The sequence below is a fragment of the Haliotis rufescens genome, unplaced genomic scaffold (assembly GCF_023055435.1).
Source record: "Haliotis rufescens isolate VD_foot unplaced genomic scaffold, xgHalRufe1.0.p SCAF_7, whole genome shotgun sequence".
Lineage (NCBI taxonomy): Eukaryota > Metazoa > Mollusca > Gastropoda > Lepetellida > Haliotidae > Haliotis > Haliotis rufescens.
In genome coordinates this window covers 40,365,789-40,378,489 of record NW_025964361.1, presented here as the reverse complement: position 1 = coordinate 40,378,489, position 12,701 = coordinate 40,365,789, and the positions used below count along the sequence as shown (strand labels likewise).

Sequence of the window (12,701 nt, the reverse complement as noted above, 5' to 3'; positions counted from 1 at the left end):
ATAGTAGAAAAGTTCAAAACTTAACATAATTTAGGGAGCAAACATTTGATTTCGGGGGATGGGAGGCGGGATTGTTTTCTAAAAAAATAATCAATCCTATTTTTACTGAAAATTTGAAACTTTTACAATAAATTGCATATGTATACTTATCCTATCTCACACTATGCATTTTTCCTTCACTCTTTGATCCTGGTGTGGAAGCATCCCAGAACAAAGTTTCCAGCTTCAAAAATCATCTCACCTCAGCACATCCCTTTTATCACAAGGTCGCTACCATAAACAATTGGTCACGCACCACTGCAATCCTGCGCGTCCCAACCCTGTGCGATCTGATCACGTGACTGAGCCTCCAGGTTGGTGTAACTGTGATGAGTGGATGGTTGGGTGGGTGGGAACCCGACGAAAAGAAAATAAACAATAAAATAGATTGTTGCATTTATTGATGTATGTACAAAATATGCAACACGGGGCTGTAGCACGCAGGTGTCCTCATCTGTGCTGACGGGCTGCTGTCATTTGCTGGGCAATCACGAGTGGACCCAACTGATAGAGTCCCTGGACAATAATCTTTGAGATGTCTCGAAGGTAGTGGGACGCAAACACTGTATCTGATCTCCAGTAGCATCCCTGCAAGATGGTGGATGAAGTGCAGGAACTATCTAACGCCATGGTCGAAGCACTTGTCTCATGTTGGTTGGAGGCTACCGGAGGTGGTAATCCCACAAAGCTCTCAAAATAACTGAACGCATCCTAAATTTGCAGCTATCGATATTAGGATAAAAAAAAAACATGCGGGAACAGCGCAAGGTTTCAGATGCCTTCAAGCAGACTCTCAAGGCTCTGACAGAACATAATGATAGATCTTCATCTGGTCCCAATATCGAGGAGAGCGGCAGGATGGTAAAACAGCCAGTCGGTTGCCCAGGAAGTTGGTACTTAGAAATGAAGTCCCAACGTAATCCCAAAAAGACTTTGCCATGGGTATGTTATTCAAACTGGACACCCTTTACATCTAAGGCATGGATCTCACTGATGCGAGCTGCTGTAGCCAGAGCAATTAAGAAGATCTTTTTAAACGTCATCTGCACTTTTTTCCTCCAAAGGTTCATACTCTGCCGATGCCAGATGATGGAGAATGATGTTGAGATCCCATGTCAGAGGTCTAAATAGAGATGACTGATCAATGCCTGAAGCTCCGCAACAGTAGAAACCTTGAAACCCATAATCAGGGCAATGACAGAACCAATAGCAGCCAAACAGGTAGCTTATGTGGAGCCTTTCAACTTCTTGGTAGTATGTAAACGTTAAAGGTATTCAGTTATTTGTTGTGGATGGAGATGATATATCTCAAGCAGAACAATACCTTTCAAAAGCCTTCCACTTGTGGTTGTACAGAGCATTAGTAGAAGTGTGATGCACGTCGAAGGACACCTGGCGATCCTCTGATTAATAATGATCAGTTGAGGCATGTTGAGCAGTTGCTATGGCAACATGTTGATCACCCAAGTGGTGTAGACCTGTGGATGACTGTCAAACAATCGACCTGTTGATGGTTGTCGATCTCCCGAATGGTGTCGATCTGTGAATGTTGAACTGTTGATCTGTCAACCTGTTGATAGCTGTCCAACTCCCGAATGGTACTGATAAGGTGAATCATTGGCGATCCTAAAAATGATGTTGATCTGTCGATAGTTGATGATCCATTGATGTCGATTAGACGAGTGATGTCGATCTATCAACCTGCTGACCTTTCGATCCATTTGAAAGTATTGATCCATCAATACCCGTCATTCCCTCAGGACATTTAGATTGGGCGATGCATGTAGATCCATCTAACTGTCGATTTGACGATCCCCCGAGAGCTGGTGATCTGACGATGTATAGTGATCTCTAGAGTCGATCTGTAGAGGACTGTCGACCCCCTGTACTAGAGCGATGTCTGTTGATCATCGATCTACCGAGTAGTCCTGCGACTGGGCTCGATTCTTGTGACCATGGCTAGTTGGTCAGTGTGCTTAACATTGTCTGATCTCCTTGAGGGAAGATCTGACGAATGGAGGGAGTAGTGTTGTCATCAGCAACCAGTAGGGTGCCGCAATCTCCCTGGTTGGAGACGGGAGGAGAGGCGACTCTCAGCTGAAGGTCAAGGTGTATTTCAGATGGCAATACTACATTCAGAGGACGAGGTGGTACAGAGACCTTAGATTTCTTCACTGATGATGGTCTATGTTCCGAATCTTTTCCTGTACATTTAGAATGCCGGTCTACCGATCTCTTCTGACACTTGCTAAGGTAAGGCTTGAAATCCGTCTTACTAAGATATGGCAACATTGTAGACGTCTGTTGTTAGAACATGGTCCCCTGCAATCGCAACACACGGTGTGTGGGTCCAATGGTGAAAACAATTGCTTGCATGTTTGCACAAGGGGCATGACGGCTCCATCGTTTATGTGGAATCTTGATGGCGGTTGTTGTTAGAGAGACAAATAAACAGGCTAGGGATTGCAGTGGTGCATGCCCTATTGTTTACGGTAGCGACCATGGTGATGAAAGGGATGTGTTGAGGTGCGATGTTGTTTGAAGCTGCAAACTATTTTCCACACCAGGATCGAAAAAGAAGAGAGAAATGCATCATTGGAGATAGAAAAAGGTTAAAAATATAGATCAGATATTTTTTTGACGACAGGTGTCCAAAGAATATAGTTTCTTAATTTCATTTATTTAAAAATACTAACTGAGCACCTTTTAATGTCTGAAAAAAACCAATTGAGCTCTTAAACATTACAAAAAGAAATGTCTCATCTCACACCAAAATACTCTCCTAGAATTATCACAGTCTATCAGCTTAACGAAAGTCCTCAGTGATGCAGGCTGTGAAGATGTTAAATAGCTAATAACGCTTTGGAGAATGCTTTCGACTGAACAAGGATTATAATCAAATGACAAATGACCAGTGTATCCTGCTGTGGCCAAGGGATGCAATCCTGCACAGCCAATGGCAACACCTACTATTGTTTGTTTGTTTGTTTGTTGTTTAACGCCGCACTCAGCAATATTCCAGCTATATGATGGCGGTCTGTAAATAAACGCGTCTGGAAGAGACAATCCAGTGATTGACATCATGAGCATCGATCCATGCAATTGGGATACGATGACATGCATCAACCAAGTCAGCGAGCCTGACCACCCGATCCCGTAAGTCGTCTCTTACGACATATAGTTGCCTTTCACGGCAAGCATGGGTTGCTGAAGATCTATTCTACCCTGGATATAAACACCTAAGACCACTTGGACATTTTACCTTACCTCATAAACAGCAATGGGCAATCTCAATTCTCTAATAAGGAAACTCACCCCTTTCATTTTAAACAACCATTCGATGAAAATCACGTGACCTCTATCAACGTTCACTTTACAGGTGAGTGTGAAAGATTCCCCAGCCCAAATCCGTGTGTGTGGCGGACTGATTTCAATGAAGGGATATGGAGTAGAGGGTGAATCTGTCATGGAGAAACATGATATCATTGTAAGAGTAGTGTAGCTCACCTGTTAATAGTAAACATTCCCTTTCAAAATCAAAACAAATCTTTTTAATATTCTCCAACAACAGTACACTACGCTTAGAACGAACATAATTATAACAAACTGATCGCAATAACAAACTGTTTCTTTGGTCCCGGACATTTGCTGTATATTTTATCATAAAAAATTGATGGATATAATGAACACGTTTACAATGAAATAATGTATAGCGAACTCTTTGTGGTCCCATGTGTACTCTGATAACAAACTGTTAATCTGAGCAGCTCACGTGTCATCAATCAGCCTATCAAAACATCCACGGCCATGCGCAGCTGTTCAAAGCGTCAATAAACAATTGAAGGCAAGTGATTAATTGGATTAAGTACTGACACCTTGACCTCAATTTACACCCTCAATTAACAATTATAAAACAGTGATTAGGCAGTAGTTGTTGTGGCGTATCATCGAACTGTTTGAAAACATTGATGACATTGTGACAACACATGACCTGGGCCCTGTTCCACAAAGATGATCGTAGCACTAAGATGATTGTAAGTCCCATACTTTAACATAGACTTACGACAGTCGTAGCGCTAAGATGATTGTAAGTCCCATACTTTAACATAGACTTACGACAGTCGTAGCGCTAAGATGATTGTAACTCCCATACTTTAACATAGACTTACGACAGTCTAGCGCTATGATGATCGTAACTCCCATACTTTAACATAGACTTACGAGTCGTAGCGCTAAGATGATCGTAACTCCCATACTTTAACATAGACTTACGACAGTCGTAGCGCTAAGATGATCGTAACTCCCATACTTTAACATAGACTTATGACAGTCGTAGCGCTATGATCGCTTTGTGGAACTGGGCCCAGATCCGTTTTCAACCAATGTTCAAAGCAAAACAGCAAAAACAGATTTCCTGACTGACGGCAAGTCACTCTTGAGACTTGTCAATGAAGCCGTATCAAAAATATATTTACAACATGTATTTACTTATGTTAAATATTTTATGTCATTTATGAGATAAAAAAACATTGTACAAAGACAGTGCACACTTTTGTTATGTATCGAGTAACATGATGTGGTCACGTGCCTTGATCCGAGATGTCTGACAGTCGAAATGCTTATAATGAACAACAGATATCGCAAACGAAAATCAGTGGTCACTTTGAGGTTGTAATAACAGTAGTTTACTGTAGTTTGAAATAAAATTCTGTGGTCATTCTAGTTATCTTCCTGGCCAATGTTGACAGAATTTTCACGAAGTACAAAACACGAACATGTTCTAGTCTCAAAATGGCTGAAATAAGGCTAAAAAAAATAATAGTCTTGGTTCTCAGGCACCGCCCACATCATCATAAAGTCTGTTGCATGTTTTGCTTTTATTTCCATTTTCAAAAAAAATAAAAAATCTTCACATATTCTGCGTCTCAGAACACATGACCACGGCAGTGAAATGTTACAATGCTCAAATCCAACATGGTTTTGACAAAATTATTGTAAACAAAATTTGGCTACATACTAGCTTGAACATCTCCGCCTGCCCGCACTATATTTTCAAAACCCATTGTCTGAGAACCAATTCTTATATTTTTTTAAGCCTCATGTCAATGTAACTTCCATGTGTAATGGAGGCAGTCATAGGGAGGGGAATCTGATGACTTTAACCACACTTACTGCTATAAAGCAGGGCAACTTGAATAGAGTCGGTGTAATTCTCAACCTCACAGGAGAACAATCCACCAAAGTAATAATTCGGGTAATGGAGAGTAAAGCCAACTTTGGGGTCGTAAGTGACATCACTGCGGCTGTCTACCACTTCGTTGGCCATTTGTTTGATGAGTGTGACGTTGATGGAGGGATCTGTGACGAGGCAAGGGATGATAGCACTGCGGTAGTGTCGTACACGCACAGGAATCGGGTAGCCCATCCTCTGGTTCGGTACCAATGCATGTTGTGAATCTGAAACACAATGTGATGGGTTAAATATTGCCTCAGTGTTTGCTGCACTGCCATCAGGACCCACAGACTTTGGAAGCTGCACGCCCGGACTAAATTCTTCAGGAATTCATCTAACAAACTGCAGCTCATAGTGACAAATAGTGAGTGAGTGAGTATGGTTTTACGCCGCTTTTAGCAATATTCCAGCAATATCACGGCAAGGGACACCAGAAATGGGCTTCACACATTGTACCCATGTCGGGATTCGAACCCGGGTCTTGGGCGTGACGAGCGAACGCTTTAACCACTAGGCTACCCGACCGCCCCTAGTGACAAATAGATTGACAAGGGAATTTGCTGAAGGCCATAAGGACCTATACAAACACAAGATCTACCTGCCACATGCAGGCGCATATTTCAAACAATGTATTGCCAATGTATGCCAGCTGTTCTACAAATACCACCATCAGGGTGTTTTCGAGAGACCATATACTCACCACCAAAAGAAACGCAAATACCATACATGTTGGTTAAGAATTAATCATATTCAAGAGATATTACATTGGATCGAACAAAAACGAATATACTGTTAAGTTGCATGGACCGATGCTCATGAACGCGTCACATGTGATGTCACAGATCCATGACTTGAGATGCGCCTTTTGTCTAGTGCAGGATTAGCATGTAAAGTTTGAAAATCTTATTTCCCTTCCCATAAAGATGAACGTGAAAAATTGTTATTTCGTTTTAAGTTGTAAACAGATGGTAATTTACAAAATAGATTTGTGAAAACTGCAATGCAAAAAGAAAATATCTAATAGAAAGCCTTTTTGCTCTTGCCCCATATGGGATTCGGGGGGTTGCATTGTGACCTGACTGACTCCCGATATCATGGATTGTTGGTGCTCATGCTATCGACCACTGGTCTGCCTGGCCATTCTTGGTGTATTACAGGCAATCATGACAGCCAGAATGCTGCTGACAATATTCACTCACTCACTCTTACCTTTGACAAAAATGTAGACGGCGGAGTCATCCCGGACCTTGCGTTGGTCCGCCTGGTAGTAGCAGCTGTAGCTGCCGGTGTCGTAGTACTGCGCATTGCTCAGGGTGAGACGAGATGCCGTCTTGTTAGTGCCGCCAGTAGAGACTTCCATCTTCGCAACACCACTGTCGATCTGAAATCCAGAACAAATTACATGTTTGATGGAAGTGGTGCTTGATAAGGTTGTTCATTTGTTTGTTGTTTCACGCCTCTCTCAGCAATATTCCAGCCATATGACGGCGGTCTGTAAATAATCGAGTCTGGACCAGACAATCCAGTGATTGATATCATGAACATTGAACATGCATTTGGGATACGATGACATGCATCAACCAAGTCAGCAAGCCTGACCACCCGATCCCACTTGTCGCCTCTTACGACAAGTTTGGTGATGTGTGACTGTGTGTGTGTTTGGTGATGTGTGACTGTGTGTGTGTTTGGTGATGTGTGACTGTGTGTGTGTTTGGTGGTGTTAATGCAGTTGGTGGTGTATCTGGTGGGTAGAGTGGGGTTATTGTTTATTATTTTGATTGCTATTTCCGGCTTAGTTTACGCGACAATACGCATGGTAATCTTTATCCCTGCATATAAAACAATGCCTAGCACAACAAAAAATATAACCGAAATGATAAATCATCATGTTTAATGATGTTTAATCGCAAATTTCACATTTTCATTGACAAAGTTTGTTACAGCGTTGTTCATTCACATGAATCGATACGATGTAGTTTTTTACCAACAGAAAAAAAGAGTTTGATGAAAGTGTAACCCATACATAAGACGACCCCTTTCTACAGAATCTCTTTTCTTGTCCTCAAAATTCGGATTATCTACAGTCATATATGGTAATTCTGTGATTGGTCAGCTAGTTGCATGTTTAGCATGGTGGTCTGTGTCGGTGAACCTGCGAGTTATTCATAATAGAATATCGACAACTATTTCATCAACTGATCAAGTAAACAGAATGAGCCTATCAATGAAACAAGAAGAGACGTCCACCATTCAGGCCGACAGTGTCTGCCATTCATCTCTGTCTACAACCTCAGGACATTTCACAATCCATCACACCTTCACCACAACACAACAGACTGCCTGCGCTCTTGTCATATTAGTTATCAGTTGCAGTGCAGGACAACAGTGTCAAGAATGTGGAATCATTATGCCTAATAAGACTTTAATTGGTATGATAGGTTATCAGCCATAATGACTGAAATACTTGTCTGTCTCCCAGACCAGAGAGAAAAAAATAAAAAAGGAGTCCAACTCAAGTCTAGAAAGATTTGGCAAGTTTGATTGCCTCAGTTCTGAAATTAAGGCTTGTTCTGGCCTCATTTGGATTTAATCTTTTTTATTTTGTAGATACAGTAAACTACGTTTAAAACGAACACACTTGTAACGAACTGACCGACATAACAAGCTTATTTTTTAGTCTCAGACATTTGTTGTATATATGCATATAACGAACTATGGTTATTACGAACTAAAATTAGAAGTCCCTTTGAGTTCGTTATAACTGTATTATACTGTATACAATTTTAAATAAGATAACATTATATGTAGGAGTGTCTGTTTTGTTGGCATGGGACGTTCACATGCCTCCATGATCATAGACGTAGTATTTCCAAGCATGGTACAAGCATACGACCCTATTCCCTCACTCACCCTCTCTTGTGGGCCCGGGGCAGTCACATGCCACTCCAAGGGAAAGTCTCCCTCACACAGCAGAGTAAAGTTGTCGCCAGCTTTCAGCACGACAGTGGAATCTATAAAGTTTCCAGTGATCTTTGGCCGGCTCTTGTATAATTTGTCATCAATTTCAGCTGTAAGTAAAAGAAAGTATTGTTGACATTATGACTCCATTTCTTTCAGCAATATCATATAGTTAATATTGTTGAATATATTTCAGTAAAATATATATTCTAAACAAAACAAGTTTGGGAGCAGGAATATTTTTCAGGATATTTTTGTAGTGATATATAAGCACACAATTTCATAAAAATATCAACAAAAGTATTAATGATCCCTACATTTTTGGTTCAGTATAATTGTCAAATGAAACATGAAATGAAATATGTTGAGAAGCTCTTTAATTTTGATTTTTTCAATCTTTCCCTGGATTCACAATTCTATTGGTGTTTAGTCTGGAGCAAACTATTCAATGACATTTTATGATAATACAACACAAAATGCATTCTGAAAACATAAAGAGACATATTCTTCTGTGTGCAAAGTTTGAGATGTAATATTAAAAAGATTCAAGATAAATACTGGAAATGGACACAATTGTTATTAAGATTCTGAAACCTCCTTCTGGGTTAGACACCATTGGTCATATCCAACTAGTCCGCAGCTCACTGGAACTCATGGTTTATGTTAACTAACTAGAGTTGGAGAGGAAAGCACTAGTCCTGCTAGACTTTCACTAGTGTCGGGCTCACTGACAAGTGGCCATGTCTAAATTACAAAAAGTCTATATTTCAGAATTTCTTATCAGTAAGAGATACTAAGGTCTACCTCTTGCTGGTGAGACAATTGGGAAATTACTATTTGAGGTGAACCTGTTAATTCTGCTTCACAAATGGACAAACCCTCAGAAAAGCAATAAATAATAGAAGAGAAATATCGCTAAATCACATGAGTTAAACAAGGTTGATAGGTGTGTTAACATTACATGAAGAAATATCAAATAAAGGTTGCATTGTTCTCTGGAAACAACCATCATCAGAAGATGACAAATCCCCCCAGGCCCCCACAAATTCGAAAGAACAAATCTTTTCACTGTTACAATAAGTCCAATAAGATAATTTCTATCTTATCTGTCTGTCCGTATACAAGAGTAGTTATTGAGCTATCAAAACAATATCATGGAATTGGGATTCAGAACTTTGTAATGAATATGAACAGAGTCAAAGTTAAACTTGTTGCCATGGAAACGGAAAAAATAAAAAATGTAAAATCCCTAAATAGCAGAAGGCTCCAGTTGACAACCTTGTCTATGTGTGTGCAAATTGTCATGAAAGAATACCAATTAGTTTTAGAGATATGGTTCGAATAAAATATTATTACTGACAGACAGATGAAGTTTCATAGTAAAGCATATCATAGACATTAATCTCTTTAGTAAAAACACATTATAAAAACAGATAGACTGAAATCTGGGCAATTCAACAATCCAGTGAGTGAGTGAGTGGGTGAGTGAGTGAGGTTTTTCACCACTTTTAGCAATATTCCAGCAATATTATCGCAGGGAACAAAAGAAATGGGCTTCATACAATGTACCCATATGAAGAATCAAACCCATGATGAGCAAACACTTTTACCACTAGGCTACCCCACCGTCCCTGGCCCATTTGAAACAGAAACAATAAAGACTCACTGCACGTTAGAATAATACAATACCATGTCCTTCAATCAGCTTGACAGGAGCACATGACGTCATTCATGTTTCGATAGCATATTTCCTCTTTCAACGAAGAACTTGAACAGATAATGAACTAAAGACGAGAATTGCAAGCCCTAGGGAATATCCTGGTAATTTAACCCAAACATGAATCACTCCTTCCAACAAAGTCTGCCAAATGCAAATTCACAAGTATTGGGAAATTTAATTGTAGTAGGATGAACAATACTCAGTACTCAGTCAAAGAATGACACACAGAAGGCAAAATAGGGTCGGAATGACTTTCATGCTCTTGTGATGTGGGTCAGGATTATGTGTCAATCGGTGCACTTCATTGTCGGAATCATTTTAAATAATAAACTCAAACGATTGAGAGATGAAGATTATTTACATAAAACATTAAAAACAGGTTCACATGTTATTGTGTAACACTCTCTAATAAACACTGATGGATGAAAAATATTAATTGACAAAAAAAAAATTGCAATTAAATTTCTTATTATCTCCTCTTGGAAATATTTTATGGGCAAATAACAATGGCATTAACAATGTTAATCAACTAGTTCCTAATGCATCAAGCAGAGGCCTTCTAACAAACTCAAGATGAAGCTGATCATTAGGAAGATCGCATTAACTGTGACATCATAATGAGCTCCCACTGATCAACCTTCCATTATGACACTTAGTCAGAAGCTGCATTCAAATATTTCATTGTGCCAAGGATCCAAGCTGGCGGACTATTCTGTTTGGACATCCAGGATTATCAAGTGGATGCTCCGATAACTAAATCAGACATCCAATCAGGTTTGGGGCTCTGTTGTGTTATAAAATCAGCAAATAAACTCTGCCAAAATGCAAATAATAACCCTTACACTGAAGCATGACGAGGTACCTTCAGCTGACTATATAGGCAATCTGACAATGGTTGTCGGGTTCAATTGCAATTCGTACTACAGTTAAGGAGGCATTGCCAGTGTAATGTTCTAGTTATTTGTGAAAAGTAGAACAAAGATACTAATTAACACTACAAATGTTGTATCATTGCACTGGGCTTCTTTCAGTGGTTTTAATGTGTGGATTAGGACTGGGACAGGTTTGTTGGTTTGCTGTTAAACACCACACTCAGCAATAGTCCAGCTATATGATGGCAATCAGTAAATAATCGAGTCTGGACCAGACAATCCAATGATTGACATCATGAGCATCGATCCACACAATTGGGATACGATGACATGCATCAACCAAGTCAGCGAGCCTGACCACCCGATCCCGTTAGTCGCCTCTTACGACAAGCATGGGTTGCTGACCTATTCTACCCCAGATCTTCGCTGGTCTGGGACAGGTACTCAGGTACTTGGGTACTTGGGTCAGGAGGTACTGAGTAGGACCCGGGTACCAACAGTACTACCCAGACCCTTGGTTAGTCATGTATTGTTTAATGACAAAAATGTAAAGAATTCTATGGATACACGATAAGTGACAAATATTCACATTTCTTTCTGACTATGCACGTATTCCTTCTGACTTTATGTTTGCATAAAGATAAAACTTCAGTCAATTTAATTGTATGCATGACCAGATCAGTTTAAATGTGTATCAAAATACATTTTGGTCAAATGTTTCCCAATTGAACATTTTGCACAATTTTCTTGAGATCTACAACCTGTTGGGTTATAGGGGGATGGGTACCCGGGTTGTATATTTGGACTCATCCCAACCCTAGTGTGAATGTAGATGGGTTAAAACCTTGACATTTGTTTGTTTGTTTGTCTAACACCACACTCAGCAATATTCCAGCTATCCTTAACAAAATAAGACACTGATTTGGCTATTAACCAATTAGTAAATGGGTTGGGTTCTATGCCACTTTAAAGTATTTCAATTTTATAATGACTGTCAGCTTCCTGTAGAAGATACGTTCAGAGTACAGTAAGTCATTGACATACAGTGAAACCTGTCTAAACTGGACTTAGGAGGGACCGAAAGTTCCACCCGGTAAAGAGAAGGAAAACACCATCCATGCTAAGCGTAAGGCTTCACACGTACTTGATGTTTGACTGGTTGTTGGTACTGTGGCCATTGGCGAACCCATTAGCCTGTGTTTGATTCCACAAACCATGACTCACAATTGGCGGAAAACGGGACGCGAACATCCACTTGCGGATTCTAGCTGGTATGGCTAAGGATGGAACTCTGCACTGAAAATTGTGGTGTCTTGACAACTCACAAACCATGACTCACAATTGGCGGAAAACGGGACGCGAACATCCACTTGCGGATTCTAGCTGGTATGGCTAAGGATGGAACTCTGCACTGAAAATTGTGGTGTCTTGACAACTGGCAAACCTGGTCCTAGACTAACACTTTGTCCATAAAAGCTTTTCTTCAAGATAATTGTAAAATTTCTGTCAACCTTTCCCGCTCTGCTGTTTTTAAAGTTGAATCAAGGAAAAGTAAAAAGTTGGATCTAGACTTACCTACGCTTTAGTACAATATAATTAAAAAAGTAGAAATTCCAGTCATGGCGCAGGACTACACCGCTAGACTTGCACATGTCTCTAAGGCAATGTTAGTTTCAATAATGATTTCTACATGATATAAATAATAAGAACAAGTTGACACTATAAAAGACTGGCGTCCGCTTATATAGACTTGCCTTTTATAAGAATAGAATTACCATACATCCAAGGTCTTATCATTCAGTACAGACTCGGTGCAAGGCTAGACTACCGGGGCAGCTGACACACCATTATTTGTGTTCTGAGTGACACTTAAACCCGA

The 12,701-nt window shown here is 40.1% G+C and overlaps 1 protein-coding gene across 2 annotated transcripts in view; it reads right to left on the bottom strand.

Moving 5' to 3' along the window:
- Nucleotides 1–12,701, bottom strand: part of LOC124132649 (vascular endothelial growth factor receptor 1-like) — an 84,242-nt gene that overhangs the window by 27,731 nt on the left and 43,810 nt on the right. For both annotated transcript variants that reach the window (XR_006860819.2, XM_046496656.2), the window contains exons 2-5: nt 8,183–8,340; nt 6,482–6,653; nt 5,212–5,496; nt 3,355–3,500 (exon numbers count right to left, since the gene is read on the bottom strand). Coding sequence is in view for 1 of the 2 variants with exons in the window: in XM_046496656.2 (XP_046352612.1) it covers nt 3,355–3,500; nt 5,212–5,496; nt 6,482–6,653; nt 8,183–8,340 (761 nt within the window). In the remaining variant the exon portion in view is untranslated. The remainder of the gene's footprint in view (nt 1–3,354; nt 3,501–5,211; nt 5,497–6,481; nt 6,654–8,182; nt 8,341–12,701) is intronic.